Below are 18,847 nucleotides of genomic sequence, written 5' to 3'. Positions count from 1 at the left end.
TGTGGTAAACTAATTCCCATTTTCCTGAGAAACCACCATACTGATCTCCAAAATGGCTGTATGAGTTTGCACTCCCACCAGCAGTGGAGGAGTATTCCCCTTTCTCCACATCCTCTCCAACATGAGTCATCATTGATGTTTTTAATTTTAGCCATTCTGGTAGGAGTAAGATGGTATCTCAAAGTTGTTTTGATTTGCATTTCCTTGATAGCTAAGGATGTGGAGCACTTTCTTAAGTACTTTCAGCCTTTTTGATTTCCTCTATTGAGAATTCTTTCTTCAGTTCTGTACCCCATTTTTTAACAGGGTTATTTGGTGTTTTGTTGACTAGTTTCTTGTGTTCTTTGTATATTTTGGAGATCAGCCCTTTGTCAGATATAGGATTGGTGAAAATCTTTTCCCAGTCTGTGGGCTGCCGTTTGGTCTTGTCCACTGTGTCCTTTGCCTTACAGAAGCTTCTAAGTTTGAAGAGGTCCCATTTATTAATTGTTTCTCTCAGTGTCTGTGCCCCTGGAGTTATGTTCAGAAAGTCCTCTCCTATACCATTTTGTTCAAGGGTACCTCCTACTTTCTCTTCTAAGAGGTTCAGTGTGGCTGGATTGATGTTGAGGTCTTTTCCATTTGGACTTGAGTTTTGTGCATGGCAACAGACATGGGTCTATCTGCAGTCTTCTACACACCCACATCCAATTCTGTCAGCACCATCTGTTGAAGATGCTGTCTTCGCCCCATTGTATAATTTTAGCTGTTTTGTCAAAAATCAGGTGTTCATAGGTATGTGGGTTAATATCAGGATTTTCAATTTGATTCTATTGGTCTACCTGTCTATTTTTATGCCAATACCAGGCTGTTTTCAGAACTATAGCTCTGTAGTAGAGCTTAAAGTCAGGAATGGTTATGCCTCCTGAATTTCTTTTATTGTCTAGGGTTGTTTTGGCTATCCTGGGTCTTTTGTTTTTCCATATAAAGTTGATTATTATCTATATGTCTATATATTAAAACTGTCTTTACAACTGTGACACTGGGCTTTTTTCTCATGTCCCTTTGTTATGTTGTTCATTTAATATCTTTGGCAGATAACCACTCTTTTTTTTTGTCATAGATTTGTTTAATGTTTTACAAACTGTATATGAATGAAATATTGCAGTATGTGCTATTTATTCCATGGCTGCTTTTGTTCAGCATAATTATCATTAGATTTAGCCATGTGTCAGTACTCATTTACTTTATAGTAATGTTGACTTCCATTGTGTAATATGAAACATGGCATGTATTCATGCATCTGTTGATATTTGAGTTCCATGCAGTTTTTAACCACACAAGATGATTTGAGTATTTATATATGAAAATTTATGTATGAAAATACTTTACATTTCTCTTTAGAATTCTAAGAATGGACTAGACTGATCTCCTCTCTGCCTATATGTTTCTTTTTGTAAGAGACTGGTGTACATTGTATAGGTAAGAGTGACAGTTCTGTCTGAAGATCTGGATCGCAGAACCTCAGATGAGAGAGAGTATGCACATTTTTCTTTCTGTGTTTGGGTTACCTCACCCAATATAATCTTTTATACTTTCATACACATATCAGCAGATTTCATGATTTCACTTTTTGTTACACATGAGTTGTATTCCATCATGTATATCAACCACATTTTTATTATTCATTCATCAATTGAAGGGCATTTAGGTTGGTTCCTTTTCTGACATATTATGAGTAGAGCATCAAAACACATGGCTGAATAATATCTGTGGGGTCAAGTCCTTTGGACATATGACAAGGAATGGTATGGGTTATGGTAGAATTATTTTATCTTTTTGTTATTATTCCATACTGATTTCCACAGAGACTACACCAGTTTGCAATCCCAACAACAATGAATGAAGGCCTCCCTTTCCTTGTATCTTCTGTAGCATTTGTTGTTAGTTGTTTGTTGTGTTTATCTTAGCCATTTTGATTGGGGTCTAATGAATTATAGTTCCCAAGTTTCTAAAGATGCTAAACATTTTTGAATACTTACTAGTTATTATTATTATATTTTTTCAATTTTTGAATGTCTTTTTTCATTTGTCTTAAAGTCTGAAGCAAAGCAACAAAGGGGCCCTCATTGTCTCCTGAGCTGACTTTTTGTAGTATTATGGACAGGTGAACCTTTACTCAAGCCATCACCTGACTACTTTGGGACCTGCATGTTTGTTCAGTAGTCCTTTACCCTTAACTTTGGTATTTGATTTGTCTTTGTTTAGTGAAGCTACTTCCAGTGCAAAGGGGTTAAAAAGTAGATTTACTTTTTACTTTGTGTGTATAAATGACTTGCTTGAATGCATTTCTGTGCACTGTGTGCATACCTGGTGCCTATGGAAGACAGAAGAGGACATTAAATCCTCTGGAACTAGAGGTACAAATGGTTGTGAGCTGCCATGAGGATGAGGGGAACAAAACATAGGTCCTCTGCAAAAGCATACATGTCCTTAGCTGCTGAGCCCCAAATAACCTAGATTTTTTTTTTTTTTTTTGATGTCTATGTTGACTCTATAAGAATCACCAGGGAGATAAAAGCTAATTCTAAAAACCAAATAGCTACAGGGTTTGTATTGGCTATATTCTAGTGGTCAGCAATAGGCAAGAATGTAGATTGAAATGACTGTCATAATTAACAAGGATTTATCAAGTATGCCAGGGCTGACCTTAAATGAATACCTTCAGCTGAATGACGTGGGAGGCTAGGCTAATAATATTTAGTGACACTAATAAAGCAGAAGATGTTTGTGACTAGCAAAAATACAGCTTTTAATAAGATAATCTCCAATACCCTTCAAGGTTTAAGACCCTTGCTAGTGAATTAACAATATCAACAAAAATAATCAAAACAACCTGAAAATAGAACCTATAAGAGCAAAAAAGAAAAAAGTGGGAATTGAAAAAAATAAATAGCTGTGGTCCCTTTTAAGTATTGTGTACACTTAGAGTTAACCAAATTATAGGTAAGTGGAGGAGATGGTCTTCTCACCTCTAGATGTCCATGGCACCTGTTCATATCAAAACTTATTGAGTTGTGATGTTACATATAGTCTGCTAAGTGACTGAGTCCAAGGGCAGTCTCAAGATCCAAATTATTCATTAGAAAAAAACTTTGTACCTTAAACCAGTTAAGACGGTGAATTTGGTAAGGGGGCAAGTCATGGCCTATGTGAGAAAAGGACAGGAATGTCTCATCATCTGGGGACTTAAAAAAAAAAAAAAAAAAAAAAAGAAGAAGGAAAAAAACTCACTGTATTTAGCCAAATCAATGCCTCAGCTATTTATTTTTGCCTTTTCTCTGTTAGTGTTTCTTTCTGCAGAATTGCATATTATTAAAAACTGCTTTGTTGTCCCTAGAGTCTCTCGAATCTATTATTGTATTCCTAACAAGTTGTGATCTGGTCTCACCTGGTCTTGCCTGCTGACCACAAACCATAAATTTATCTTATAGCTTCAAGGGGGAGGGGCTCAAGGTCACAGCACAGCTAATCAGCTTTGTCTTGCAAGGACACTCTGGGTGGGGAAATGAGAGTGACTTGGTTTGCTTTTCTGTTGTTGCTGCCGGTGCTAGCCTCTCAGTTCTTTGTTGTAAGGGACAGACAGCAAGGGAACCGACTGCTTTTTGGGACAGAGAAAGGCAGCTGATGGATCTGTAATATAAAAGTCCTGTTCCAAAAGAGAGAGGGCACATCATTATTGCCTTTTATAGATCCCTTATCTACTACTCAACTTTTTTTTCAAGACTGTTTTCTAGCATGTAGCCAGCAGCTTGGAAAGTTTCCAGTCTTCTACCATTGCCTTCTTTCATAAATTAACCCAGGACTTCTCCCCCTAAGCTGATTTCTCCTTTTACCTCACTAGAGATTTCTTTATAGCAGTCCATGCGCCCTCTGGTGTGCCTTTTTTGTCACTGTTTTCTACAGGGAAACTTAATGAAATGCATTATACTATGCAGCGTATAGTCATGTGCTGTGTAATTATGTCTCCACTTCATATATTTCAGTGGTCTCATCATCAATGCCCCCCACCTTACTTGGTATAAGTGTATTTCACCATGCTGCCTCAAGGACAAAATCATCTAATAACATTTCTCAGACTGTATACCTGTTAACAACTCTCCCAGCCTATCATAATTGCTGTACACTCTGCAGAGACATTTGTAATGATGTGATTTGAATTTAGGTAAAATGAAAGTAATAGGTTAACAGGTCACTGCCTGTGCCTTCATGAGTTCTGAGCCATCATAGGATGTATTTGTTCACAGGCAGGGTCCCATAGTTTTGCTATATCTGTTGACACCAATGGTTAACTGATTGACTGGTGTGCTGTGGTATTACCACAGGATTATAACCTTAGAGACATCACTTCAGAATGATGTGTGAATTGTGACATTTTTCAGTTTTTCCATTTTCTAAGGTTTTAATTCCAGCTCTCCTGCACACCTATAACATCCTGGTGTCCTACAATCTAGTCTCACCCTTCATGTTTACGAATATTTTTGTCAGCTTAGCTTGACATGAAATGCTTCATATATATGAAAGTTTGAAGGCAGTTTAAGAGACAGAATTTACTTAAATGATGTATTTTATTTTTCCTGTAGGAAAAACGCAAAGCAGAGGAAGCCCTTAGTGACCTCCGACGTCAGTATGAAACAGAAGTAGGAGATCTACAGGTGACCATTAAAAGGTTAAAAAAGGTATGCATATGGCATCTATATATTCTAGAAATTATCTCTATTATCTCACTGTATCTAAGACATCAAAAATGAAAAAAAAATTTAGAATTATGTTGAAGAAGAAGAGAGAATGACATTGCTAAGTCAGTTTAACTCCTTGAGAGACTTATAACATGTAAAAATAAAATATCTTATACTTGAACAGTGCATCAAACCTATTTTATTAGTTTTCATTCACCAAGTGCTTTGAGTGGATCCCCTGTATCCAGAGGAAAGTATGTTCCTTATTGAAACTTATCTGGCTAGATCAGGTATCCCTGTATTCCTGTCCTTAGCGTACTTCAAGGTGCATAGCAGAAATTTAGTAAATGTTAAGTGAAATGAAAATTGCTTTTAAGTAGAAATTTCCAGGTCTAGCAATCACCTGATCATTAAGAAGTAAGAAAAAAAATGTGGAAACATGAGCAAAAGTGTGTTTGAGTACTGATATTCTCTTTCTTGGGCCCAATGAACAGTTTCTTTGTACTCTGAGATTTGTTTATAAGTGATTCTGGATTGTAGCAGTGAAACAGCAGAATTTTGTACCCTTGCCAGCTTCCATGGTGTGGATGCTTTTAGAGTTATTGACATCATGCTATCAAATTGACATCTCCATATGCAGAAATAAACTCTCACCTGTCACCATAAAATTGTTCTATCATAGAATTAAGCTCACATTTTATGTGGTTGTTTCCACAAGTGGTGGGAATAGTTTAAGTAAACAAAAATGAAAATTAAATATTCAGTAGTATTGGAGGGCCATTAAGGGAAAGCCATTTCCTTCTGGTCAAGAGCATACAATCTACTTAACCTGTATAGAAACCTACCATTCCAGGCACCCAAAACATAAGAGTTAATCCAATTGGGCCAGGTAGTCTCCTGGTTTAAGGAGTTACCCCTCTGGAAGGTAGATTCACCTAAATCTAACCTAAAGATATGGGAGGAATAATAATTAACCCTCTAATAAGACAACACAGTTATCTTTCATGGAAATTCTTCCTTCTGTTCAGTTGCTAACTGAGAAACATCCATGGAGCTTCCTTTCCCCTGCCAGCATTTTTTTTTTTTAATTACTCAGAAAAGTGTAACTTTTCCTTTTTTCTATTTCTGTTCTAGGTATGCATTCCCCAATGGAGTCTCAGGGCTTCTGGCTCTTTTTCTCACCCCCCCCACCACCTTTTTGCCATGTGACACTTGTCTGCATTGCGGCTGAATATGCTAGTGTTAACTCAAAGGACATGCCTCCCTTTTCAACATGTTCTTCCCTTAGGCAGCTGCCAAGATTAAAGCTTACCTGTCTAAGATTTCTCCTTTAAATTATAGTAAAATTGTCATTTTCTTATGAATGTTTTGTTAAATTTGTTTGTTTTATGAGACTAAGACCTTTGTGAGGGGAGCCCAATTTCCCCAGTAACATGGGGAACCCCACCTGAGACTGCCTGTAACATAAGAATCACTAACAGTTTGGTAAAGTTAAGTTACAGTAACTCGTCATTGTCACCCATGATCATCTTAATCTCTGCAGTGGCTGAGAGTCATCTAGAAGTCCTCTATAAAATATTTCTCTATGATTATTTCATATGTAGTCTACCATCATAGAAATAGATTCCAGAATGATGAATTAGCTTATCCATTGAGTCTTGAGTCCCCTCTTTACATTGCAAGGATGGATGCTAAAAATGTGACCTGATACCTGATGTAACATATGATGAGATCCTAACAGTGGGAGATCATAAATGAGGATGATAAAACCTGAGTCCTTATTGAAATTATACCATTTTTTCTGATAAAAATAGAAGTATTTTCTTAATATTTTCAATCCTTAACTTATCCTTTAAAACATAGTGAAGTATCCTGCCTAACCATATGCTAAACATGAACTCATTTTTGAGGATCAAGTTCCAGAGTGACTTGCTCAAAATTATAGAGCTTGTAACTGATAGAGTCTGTGTTTCTTGCCTATTCTAGACTTCTTGTCCACCTGCTATGTTTGTTATATAAAACAGTAAAAATATTTATAGGAGAGAATGCTAAGGGCTCTCAAAATCATAAAAAAGTACGTTAAAGATAATTGTGACTGCCATTATTTTGACAACTGATTGTGAGTCTTAGGGTTTTTTTTTTCCTTCATAATTATCTTCTGTAAAGTCATAATGCATCTCTATTTCTTAAAGAAATATCATGATAACTAATTTTAAGTTAAAGTTATACTATACAAGCATAGGGGAAAAGAACAGGACAGATGTAGATATAGCATATTTAAGGACTCACAAATCAATGGACTTAAGTACTGGGAAATAGATCCACAAAGTTACAGCCATCTGAATCTCATGAAGATAGAGAATCAAGAGTCTTTCTTAGAAAGTGGTGCTAAGTCACCTTCCCTGTGGAGTGGGAGGAAAGGGGATGGAATGGGAGGGTGGTCAGGGTGCATGGGAGGGAGAGGGAACTGGGATCAATATGTACAATAAGAAAAAAATGTGATGCTAAGTAAAGTGGGTTCCCCAGATCTTCCTCTTGCCCTATAGGAGAGTCAACTCAAAGGGTATATGTAAAAGAAGCAATCTAGTAGAAGGCAGTGCCTGGAAAATGAGACAGTCTTCACCAGACAACAAACCTAGTTAATATACATCTGTCAGTCACAGTGAGTCATGTGGAAGTCATGCCACATAATAGCTTCTGGCAAGATAGAGAATGCTCATGGTTAATGTGCATGAGCATGATGAAATCTGGTAAACATTTGACTAGTGCAGACGCCCTCTCTTTGACGACACCAGAAAACAACTCCTCACGGATCTGGAACATTAACTTCTTTGTAGTCACATCTTTTTGTTTTTGTTTGCATTCCTAGAGTTTGAATGTATGGTCTTATACACGCTAAGAAAATGTTGTATGTTGGGTCCTTCTTTTTTTTTTTTTTCCTTGACATTTGTTTTTGAGATGCCATCTTGATCTGTGACCTGAAATTCATTGTACAACTGGATTCACAGTTGTATCCCACAACAGCTGATTCATGGGGAAGTTATTTTTGTTTTAGATATTCTTGAACTCTGGTAAGAATGTATCAGCCAGCAAGGAGACCTCATATATGCTCATTTATAGTTCATTCTCTCTCTCTTTACATCATACTTATATGCTTAGATATTAGTGATTTCAATTATTATTGTAAACATTTCTTAAGTCCACTATGAAGAAAACAGGAAAATCTGATATTAACACCCCTCTCATTTTTTTTTTAATTTAAAAAAATTCTAGATGATTGTGGTAGTGAACATCTTTGTTTTTAGCAATCATCTGTATTTCCGGCCCTTGAGAGGTAGGTTTAAAGCCAGCTTCATCAACTAAGCAAAATTGAGTCTCATGCCAATATAAGATATGAGACTATCTCAAACAACAATATACTCTAACAGAAGATAAGACTATTACAAAGTGTCAAGCATACAGGATGAAAGAGAATGCCCATATTCTTTTAGTAAATAAAGAAAACAAGGATTGAGTTGTGTTATTACTGAGTGGTTTTCAAAGGGCTTTGCAGTGCTTAGAAGAAAATACATTTAATAATAAAAGTCTTTCTCCAGTTTCTAAATACCTAACTTTTATTTGCCTTTTCAGCTTGAAGAACAATCAAGACACATAAGTCAAAAGCAAGATGTGACAGCATTAAAGAAACAAATTTATGACTTAACAATGGTGAGAATCACCCTACACTGGAAGAAATTTATTTCCTGTTAGACAGTATCCTAATTACTTTCTATAAGTATGATAAAATACCATAACAACAAGTTGGGAAGGAAAGTATGTTTCATGTTGCAGTTCTAAAGTAATGGTCCATCATCAGGGGAAGCCAGGATGGGAAGCAAAGAAAAACCAAGGAGGAACACTGCTTACTGGTTTGTGTCCATGGCTTTCTTTCTTATATAATCAGGACCACCTGCCCAGGGATGTCACCATGCACAGTGGACCCATCCACATTAATCATTAATCAAGAAAATGCCCAAAAGACTTACCGAGGCCTAATCTTGTGGAGATGTTTTCTCCAGTAAAATTTTCTCTTACTAAATGATTCAAGTTGACAAAAAGCAAACCATCGCAGACAACACAAGCACATGTTTCTGGTATTTATTGTTTCTGTGATTCTGGAATAAAAGCTTAAGGAGAAAGTAGATATTATAATTACGGAAAAACTTTAAAATATATTTGAGTAACTGTATTATAAGAGTTTTCTCTCAATTAAATACTATATATATAGATCTGAGGACAACAACCCATGAGTAAGCCTACCCTCAATGGTCTCTGCCCTCCCATATCAATCACCAATTAAGAAAATGTCTGATAGGTTTGCCTACATCTGGATCCAATAACTCTAGCTTCTGTCAAGTTGTTATAAAACTAGACAGCACACAAATATTCAACTATCTTTTTTGTGCCACCACTACTATAAATTTTGTTTTTATTTTCCCTTGAAAATATTAGTTTTGGAGGTCATGAAATGACACTTTTATTGTATTGCTTTGATATATATATATATATATATATATATATATATATATATATATATATAAATTTGAATTTTTAAAACTTCATTATAACTTGTATTTCCTTGAATAAATGAACCTTGAGGGTCATTAGACTTAGTGTTTCTTGATTCTGGGAAAAATGAAACAGTATATAACATAACTCCCACACTCTTACTTTTCCCTGTTCCTCAAATCTTCATATTCAAAGAACCAAATATGGATTCAACTATGGTACATTATTAAAATTTAAAAAATTAAATTCTTAACATCATCATTTTGGTATGTGGCATTTGTTACCAAACAATGATAGATAGGAGCTGTCACTATACCTTTGATATGTTATTGGAGACAGAGAAACAGACAGACACAGACACAGACACACACTTCCTTGAAAGTCTGTCTCATTGACATGGTGAGTACAAATTGTTTCTACATAGATCAGGCTAGCCTCAACTAGAGTTCTACCTCTGCTTCCTCAGCTCATTTAAATTTATTTTCCCTGACCCCTTCTCTTAAAACATTTATTTGTTTTTACTTTATGTATGTGGGTGTTTTGTCTGGATATATGTCTCTTCATCATATATGTGGCTGTTGTCTATAAAGGGATAAAGATGGTATTGGATCCCTTGGAAGTTATGATGGTTGTAAGTCACCATGTAAGTTCTAGAAATAGAACCCAGATCCTCTGGAAGAGTAACAGGTATCCTTTACTACTGAACCACCTCTCTGCCCACTAGCTTCACTTCTTATCCCGCCTTCTGTTATTTGACTGGGCCTCTTGGCATCTTCTGTGTTCTCTAGCAGGAGCTTCTAAGCATTTGGTTTTAGAATGCTGCCTTGGTGCATTTTTTTTAGTGGAATTAAATACTGGAGGCAGGATAACCTCATACAGAAAGGGTTTTATTTAGAACATGGTTGTAGTGGTTCAAGAACATGAGGCAGTGCCATCTTAGCTTTGATGTGAACCTTGTAGTTCACAGCTGGAGTATGAGCCAGAAGGGTAAACAGGAAACAGCAACTGATCTCAAAGATAACTTCCAAGGACAGCACCCTAACTGATCTAAGGAACACCTACTTTGTCTTACCTCTTAAAAGGTTCTGTGTCACCTCTCCACCTGGAAACAGGAGGAAAAGCTTTGTGGTGGGGGATACTCTGTCAAATTATATATACATCTCCATATTACCAATTGTCTTTTCCCCAACTCTCTTCTTTGGGGTGGCACACATCATCCACTTTCCATTTTCTAGAAATGTGTTTAAGTCACTTGACTATTCATGGGCCCCTGTTCCATTCCTTTAACTGTAAATGGTTTGTTTCAATTGTAATTTCATATTCATGAGGTTTTCTGGGAAGGGAAAATAGACCATCTATGTGCACAGTCAACTATTTGAACCGCAATGTCTGGGGATTTCTATTTTAAAGGAAAATATAAAATTGCATAACTATACATGTCAATTGTTGATTACATTTTTAAACAAAAAAATAATTAGATGGTGGTATTTACTATTAAAAGCAGCCAGTGTAACTAATTTTGGGAAGATGTTCAGATATTTCATCTTGGCTATTTTTCCAATAACATGAGTGCATTATTATTAGTCCTTGTTTATTATAGTTTGAGACAGATGCCAGGTGCAAAATAAATAACAACTTTAAACTTTGGTAGTGTACAATATTTGAGTATATAATTGGTTCCCTAAACATGAAGATGTAAACTGAGGACAGGTAAGAGTTCTATTTTTGTGGGGTTACACTGCATAGTACTTCCTTTGTCTAGAACCAAGAAATCATGATTCTAATTCCCATAATGGTTCACTTTCTTTAGGAAAATCAAAAACTCAAAACAGAGCTTTTGGAAGCACAGACAAATGTAGCATTTCTTCAGAGTGAACTAGATGCTTTGAAAAGTGATTATGCTGACCAGAGTCTGAATTCTGAACGGTATGAAACTATTTTCATAATAGAGGGTCATTCATTAAATTTGGGAAAAACTATATATATTTCTAAAGATGGCACCTTTAGTGACAGATTTCTTCCTCCTCTCCCTCTCTCGCTCACTCTCTCTCTTTCTCCCTCTCTCCCACCTCTGTATGCATGATCAATCTTTTAAAAAGAGTAACCATTAGATTTACTTGCCTCTTAGGACAGTACAGGGCTTAGAAAAATGTTTGGTTTAAGTGGCCATGGGAAGAAAATACTATGTAATAACAATCTTCTGTTAAACATGCTTGACAGATATGAATACTGACCTAAAACATAAGAATGGAGTTATTAATTATTCAGTGCATTGGGTTTGAGGTACTGGTATTAATCAAAGCCAGGCATTCTTACATGAGAGATACAGCTGTATACATATACACAGAGTAAATTTTGGCATTTGGGAGAAAATATTTTATACATTTTCAAACTTCAATCAGAATTACTCATTGTAGTATTAAAGAATATAACTTTTACTAGATATGTTCTGTCTGGATCATTAGAGACAATGAGTTGTGAGTTTAGCATATATAAAATCAGAGAAACAAATTTAAAATTTTCAAGTTCATTTGGGAAAGCCATGAAAAAAAGTTAAGCAGTATGGACTGAGGACCGGTAGTAATGCCATTAGCAACATCAAGGGGTGGGTAACTACCTTCTTCAAGCCTATGTTAAGGAAATGCAGGAGGTAAATACAAGAGGAAAGGTCAGCTTGTATTGAGGTAAGGACAAGAGGACTCAGAGACAGCAGTATCCACTAAAGCAAGTAGCATTGCCATCAACCAGTAGCATCCTTGGCAAGTTATTAGTGTTTATGCCTTCATCCACAGACTACCCTATCTTGCAGGTACCTTTATTATCTCCAGTTTACTACATATATTGTAGGTAAGGGGGGGGGGATTAGAGAAACAATGTAAGAGAGAAGGAAGATTGGTTTGGGGAGAAATGATCAGACTGTAGGCCATTTAATTTGAATAGGAAACAGCCTTTTAAAACATAGTAAACGCTGATAAGCTAGTTTACAGATATTCTTAAAGGGCCTAAAATTTTTGGCTAAGGAACTTAGATTGCTATATGCAATTGGGTTTCACCTCATCAGCAAAGGATAAGTTTCTACAGGTGAGGCTTCATAGCTTGGAAGGAAGCTAGAGTTTGGCTGTGCCTTATACTCACACCTGTTGTTTCTTCTCTCCTCACTGAAACATCAAATATAATTTTTCAGGGATCTGGAAATAATCCGAGAGTATACAGAAGATCGCAGTAGTCTTGAGAGACAAATTGAAATCCTTCAGTAAGTTCTCATCTGAAAAGCTCATTTCATTTTAGTTAATGTTTGCTAATAAAACATATGCCACGTGTAAGACAACCTGCCATGACCAGTGTTCAGGTCACTGCTTCTGCTCCCTGCAGTACATTTGGCATGTCTCATCTACCTGTAACTAAATTACTCCAGTGCAGCCCAGTTGTCAAGGTCCTTCCAGGTCAGAAAAGTGTATGTCACATGTCTGTAATGATGTAGCATTCACCCTCATTGTTCTCTGTGGCAGATCTGGAGAGCTCCCAGGTCCTCACACAGATGGGGCCATAGGATAGTGTTCAGTCATTCTTTTTCATTTTGTTATGCTGACTACAGACACACTTTTCTTGAGCTTTCTTTTTCTTTTTTGTTTTTAATTCTATCCAGTCTATCAACTTCACTACTAAGTTGCAGTAATTCTATCTTCTGAGGACCTTTTTTAAGAAACCTTGATGTTCCTCCATTTGTTTTTCTTACACAGTATATTCTTTGGTTTTTAATCTACTAAAGGAAATAATGTTGGGCTCAGCAAATATCTCCAATTTTTAATGTTCATTAACTCTCTGCTGTGGCAACTTCAGAGGTCACTTTTTATACAGTCTTATTCACTCACTCGTTAACTCCTTCAGTAGATTTCCCAGTTAATATCTTTCAAGGGTGAGATACTCTTGTAACTGAGGGTAGAATAGTGAGTAGCAGAAAAAAAATCTTTTTTTTTATAAATTCAGTCAGAGAGGAGGAGAACATTTATTTCTGGTTACTCAGAAATAAATATGATATATACCCAAATGAGAGAAGGATAACCAAGGAAAAATACATGTCCCCCCCCCCCCCCCCATGGAGAACTATGGAATTTCAATAAAGTGCTCCTGGTGGAAGTGATAAGAAAACTGTAACATGAAGGATAAAGTGTTTATAAACAAGAAAATTAGAAACTCCATGGGATAAGGAATTAGTGGTCCTCATTTTGTAGCCAAGGGAAGTACATGTTGAATGACTTTTATTATTGAAGTTCATGTTTACAGCCCAATCAGTATGAGATCAATAACCAAGTGTATACTTGATACAGAAATCCCATCAGGGTGTAAAGAGGATGTGATGTAGAAATCGCCAGCATGATATAGCATGCTGCCTCACTGCTTGGGCCTGAGCTGTGTGAACAGGAGAACAGAGAGCTACATTAAGCCTGCTGACACAGGAATTATGTAAGGCAAGAGAGAGTGCCACAGCCCAGCAAATGTATTCTGGAGATGCTCCCAGACTTCCAGGATAGAGAACTCATCAATTCAGTCATGGCAATTTGTATCTGTTTCTAATTCTGTTTCTGGGTTGTGAAGGGAAGCAAGTTTATAAAAGTGTGATAATATATGTACATTGTGAGTATCACTGCATTGAGACAGAGTGGGCATTGATTCCCCAGTACTTCCTGTATCTGTTTGCTAACTTCTTTCCTATACAGAACAGCTAACCGGAAGCTGCATGATAGTAATGATGGCCTCAGGAGTGCACTGGAAAACACTTACAGCAAGCTCAACAGATCCTTGGTATGTAATGTCATCTTACAAGATATTCTGTTCTCTCAATCAAATGTTCTGGCATAAGAATACCATGCAAAAATGAAAAAAAAAAGAGAAAAAAGAAAAAGAAAACTGTGTGATAGAGTAATTTCATGTTGAATAAGTTTTCTAAGTTAAAAACAAATGCAATGATGTTACTCAATCTCTCTGTATGTATGTATGTATGTATGTATGTATGTATGTATGTATGTATGTTCTAATAAACTAGAGAAAGGTGCTGTGATTTTAGCCTTGGAGGGTTTAATAGTATAAGAGCTAGTTAAAAGGACAGCAAAATATAAGAAAAAGTGAGAAATTTTTGGTTATAATAATAAAAAATATTTCCAATCAAGAGAAGGTACCTATGCTTCTGGCTTGTTTATGTTCCCTATGTCACACTCTTGAGAGAGTTTTGGGTTTTGGGTTTTAAACCCTCCAATAAGAAAGAAGTTTCCCAAGACTGCATTTGCAATGAAGCCTCTTATTCCAATTTGTGGCTCAGTTTTTGGCAGGAGAGTCTAGTGCCATATTAGGGCACCAAATAGTTACTCAACAAGATTTCCAAAAGAGACAATTCCAGGAAAGCCGAGGGTGTGGCTTCTGGAATATCTGAGGAGCTAGCAAACTCTTTGGAGTATGCAGTAGAGTCATATAAGGGCTAAGATTGTTTAGGAAGAGAAACCATGTCTGTTATCTTTGCTGAAACTTTCCAAATGATATTTTTCATGTTTATATTGCTCATGTGTGTTCATTGACTTTTTATTTGTATTTAGAGTTAAACTGTGTAGGTTTGCATAAACATATATCTGAGGTACAGAAAATGTCTAGATATTAAACATGTATTGTGTATTACAGCGTATAAATAACATATCACCAGGGAATACAATTTGTAGAAGCAGTCCCAAATTTAACCACCATTCTTCTCAACCATTGGCCTATGATAGGTATGTAGTACCTGTTTCTTTGATTATCTTGGTTGTCCATAGAGGTTGAGTGTAAGACAAATTATCTTAGAGCTGAATTAAAACAAAGGGATATATCTAAGTAATAATTTATATTTGTTATTATCTTACACTAATGTTCAAGAATGTGAAAATGGTGAAACAGTAAAGTGAGCTTTGTTGAAATTGAGTTTTGCTTTGTTACTGGGACTTTGAATGAGGGTAGGCTTTCCCTGATTGTGCCTCCTCACACCCAAAGGAAAAATTTCCCAATGCCTTTTCTTGAAAACAAACAAGCAAACAAACAAATGAAACAAACAATGGAATTAACAAATAGAAAAGAATTACAAGTTAGAAATAATCAAACTATTCAAATGTGGTCTAACGGTAGTATAATTAAAAAAAACTCGTGTTCTAAGAATATTTTATTAAAGTAGTCCAAGACTGTATTTGTATCTAGTAAATAGATCAGCCAGTTTAAAAGAGGGGACCATATGTGTAAGGTTTCTCATTTGTCATCATAGCTTATTGCATAGAATGAACTGATTGCTCTTTACACTTTCTCTCCTGTTCTATGAGAACATCATGTATCTCCTGGCAAATGGCAGTGTTGTCAGACTGTCCCTTTGTGCTTTTGTACATTGTGAACTCGTTGGTAAAGTTGTCTCCTCTTTTATCACAAGGTCATTCCATTCTTCATATGCAGATGAGGATTGTGACTCTTTGGCTCTCTGTGATCCTCTGCAAAGGATGAATTATGAAGTTGACAGCCTACCTGAGAGTTGTTTTGACAGTGGCTTGTCTACTCTGAGAGACTGCAATGAGTGTGACTCTGAGGTGGACTACAAGCACCAGAGAGGATTTCAGAGTTTGCATGGAACACAGGAGAACCTTAGAGGAGATGCATCAGATACAGATGTAAGCCAGAAGCCATGACACTCTGATACCTTCCTTTGACTAAAATCTTCCACCATGTTTTATGGGAATCTGTCTTAACAGCACATAACCTAGGCTGTTAAGGTTATAAATGGGAAACTGTCATTAGAATGGCATTTCCTCCCCCCCCCCACACCAAATAGGGAGGAATTCTCAGATTTGCCTTGAAGAAGAGGTTTGTTCAATAATCACACTAAAAGTAGACTCAACATTATAGTTTCTTTCCCCCTTTAGTCTGTGAAGTATATGTGAGGGACTTTATTTTTAATTGATCCTTTTTTCTGATAGGTTCCTGATATAAGGGATGAAGAAACATTTGATTCTGAAAGTGTGGCCTCAGTCTTATACTGGAAGTCACAGGAATCTTTTGGTGAAGGCACCGCTAGTTCCTCCAGAAAACCCATCTCAGCTCTTTCACCTCAAGTAGGTAGCTTTTGAGATTCTTCTTTTCATGACATGTTACTTAAGATGAAAAATGGCCCCTGTCATCACCTCTGTGGCTATTTCTCTCTAGACAGACATGGCAGATAATAACTCCAAAGCCACAGCTCAGAAGGCTTACAAGATTGTGCTTGCTGGAGATGCTGCCGTGGGAAAGTCCAGCTTCCTCATGAGACTCTGCAAGAATGAATTTCAGGGGAACACAAGTGCAACCCTAGGTATGACTCTTACAAGACAGTTACTACCTCTAGCTTGATTTCAGGATTATATACATAGATTCACAGATTTAAAAAACTTTATGTATTTATTCATGTACACAGACTTTGTGTGTGTTTGTCATGGACGATGAAAATCTTTGTAGATAGTGGGATCAAACTGTAGGAGAAACTGCTGGCCAGCCCACCCAAACCACAGTGTCCCTGCCCAGATGCTCAGGTCAGCCAGCATGAGCATGCTTGGAAGGCACTTCCTCCATGAGCCAAGTCTGCCTCTACCCCCAGAGACTGCTGACAAAGAGACACCTGACCCAGAGATACCAATGAGGAAAGGACAATGTGCAGAGTCAGCTGCCTGAGCCAATAGGACCTTGGGAGGGGGTATAAAGGCAGGCTTAACTTCCTTAATAAATGAGTCTGCAGCATCCTCTGCTACTCATTGACTCCCAGTGCCTGAATCATGGGTGGCTGCATCTTCTCAGCCTGTCCCACAAGGGGTGTCCAAGCAGGTTAACCCACTACATTAAACAAACCCTGCTTAGACATAGTAGATTCTTTTGTTCCACTCAATTTTTTTAATTTTTTATTCATTTTACATACTAACCACAATTTCTTCTTGCTTCCCTCCTCCTGCTTCCCTCACCTTCCCCTACTCCATTCCCTAGCAACTCCCCAGAAAGTGTAAGGCCTCCCATGGGGAATCAACAAAGCCTGGCATATCAAGTTGAGGCAGGACCAAGCCCCTCCCCCATGCATAAAGTTTGAGCAAGGTATGCCACCATAGAGAATGGGTTCAAAAAATCTATCTCATGCACTAGGGATAGATCCTGGTCCCACTACCAGGGGCGCCGCAAACGGACCAAGCTACACAATTGTCACCCACATGGAGAAGGCCTAGTTAGGTTCCATGCAGGCTCCTCAGCTATTGGTTCAGAGTCCATGATGTTCCATAAACTCAGGTTAGCTGTTTCTGTGGGTTTTCCCAGTATGATCTTGACCCCCCTGGCTCATAATTCTTTCTTACTTTCTTTGACTGGTCTCCTAGAGCTCTGCCCTGTGCTTGGTTATGGAGCTCTGTATTCGCTTCTATCAGTTACTGGAAAAAGGTTCTATGATAACAGTTAGCGTAATCAGCAATCTGATTACAGGGGAAGGCCAGGTACCCTTTGCACTACTGCTAGGAGTCTTAGCTGCAGTCATCCTTGTGGATTCCTAGAAATGTCCCTTGTACCAGTTTTCTCCCTAATCTGATAATGGTTCCCTCTATCAATACAATACATCTCTTCCATTGCTCTCCCACTCCATCCCTCCCACAATGCAACCATCTCATTCCCTCAGGTTCTCATTCCCCACCCTTTCTTCTCTATCGCTCCTCATCCCCACCCCAAGTTCATTCAGGAGATCTCATCTATTTCCCCTTCCTAGGGTGATCCAAATATTATCCCTCTTAGGGTCCTCCTTGTGACCTAGCTTTTCAGGAGCTCTGGGTTGTGGTCCGGTTATCCATTGCTTTAGTTAAAATTATCCAAAGATTTTTTTTTTTTTTTTTTTTTACTTTTTGAGGCAAGGGTGAAAGGTACTATTTCCCTGATTTATTTCCCAGTCTGTTTTTCATTAGGATATAGGATATAGGCTACTGGGATGTGTGTGTTTGTGTTTTTGTGTGTGTGTGTGTATGTGAATTCTGTGTCTTTTTCTTTGCTTCTTGACTATGAGTTTTTGGGTGGAATTTTTAGGGTAACTTACATACACTATCATAATAGCTACAATAAAGATACTTTGACTTCTTTTCTTATTTGAATCCTCTTGAACTCTGTAAGTTGTCTTATTGCTATTGGTAAGATTTCAAATCCTGTATTAAATATGTATAAAGATAGTGGATATCCTTGTCTTGTTTCTTATTTTAGTGGAAATGCTTTGTGTTTTTCACTGTTCAGGATGTGGAGTTGATGTACATTTCCTTTATTATGTTGAGAAATGTCCCTTATATCTCTAGTCTCTCCAAGACTTTTATCCCAGGTAGAAATATTATTTCAAAGGCTTTTCTGCATCAAATGAGATGAGCTTTTTCTGCATCAAATGAGATGATCATTATGTTTTTTATTAATTTACATATTTTGAACCATGGTGATTCTTTGGAAGTTGCTAACTTAATCATGATAGATAGCTAATCTTTTTGATGTGTTCTTGAATTCATTTTGTAAGTATTTTATTGAGAAGTTTTGCATTTAGG

General features: G+C 37.0%; 1 protein-coding gene across 1 annotated transcript in view; it reads left to right on the top strand.

Annotated features, from left to right (window-relative positions):
- The window catches only part of Rasef (RAS and EF-hand domain containing), a 62,162-nt gene that overhangs the window by 27,088 nt on the left and 16,227 nt on the right, over positions 1–18,847 (top strand). The window contains exons 4-12 of the mRNA XM_051188055.1: positions 4,623–4,718; positions 8,349–8,426; positions 11,077–11,192; positions 12,451–12,519; positions 13,985–14,069; positions 14,937–15,025; positions 15,706–15,940; positions 16,247–16,381; positions 16,473–16,617. Coding sequence (XP_051044012.1) covers positions 4,623–4,718; positions 8,349–8,426; positions 11,077–11,192; positions 12,451–12,519; positions 13,985–14,069; positions 14,937–15,025; positions 15,706–15,940; positions 16,247–16,381; positions 16,473–16,617 — 1,048 coding nt within the window. The remainder of the gene's footprint in view (positions 1–4,622; positions 4,719–8,348; positions 8,427–11,076; positions 11,193–12,450; positions 12,520–13,984; positions 14,070–14,936; positions 15,026–15,705; positions 15,941–16,246; positions 16,382–16,472; positions 16,618–18,847) is intronic.

This window comes from Phodopus roborovskii, unplaced genomic scaffold, assembly GCF_943737965.1.
Source record: "Phodopus roborovskii unplaced genomic scaffold, PHOROB, whole genome shotgun sequence".
NCBI classification, from domain to species: domain Eukaryota; kingdom Metazoa; phylum Chordata; class Mammalia; order Rodentia; family Cricetidae; genus Phodopus; species Phodopus roborovskii.
Note: the sequence above shows the minus strand (reverse complement) of the source record. Positions and strands in the feature narration are given on the sequence as shown.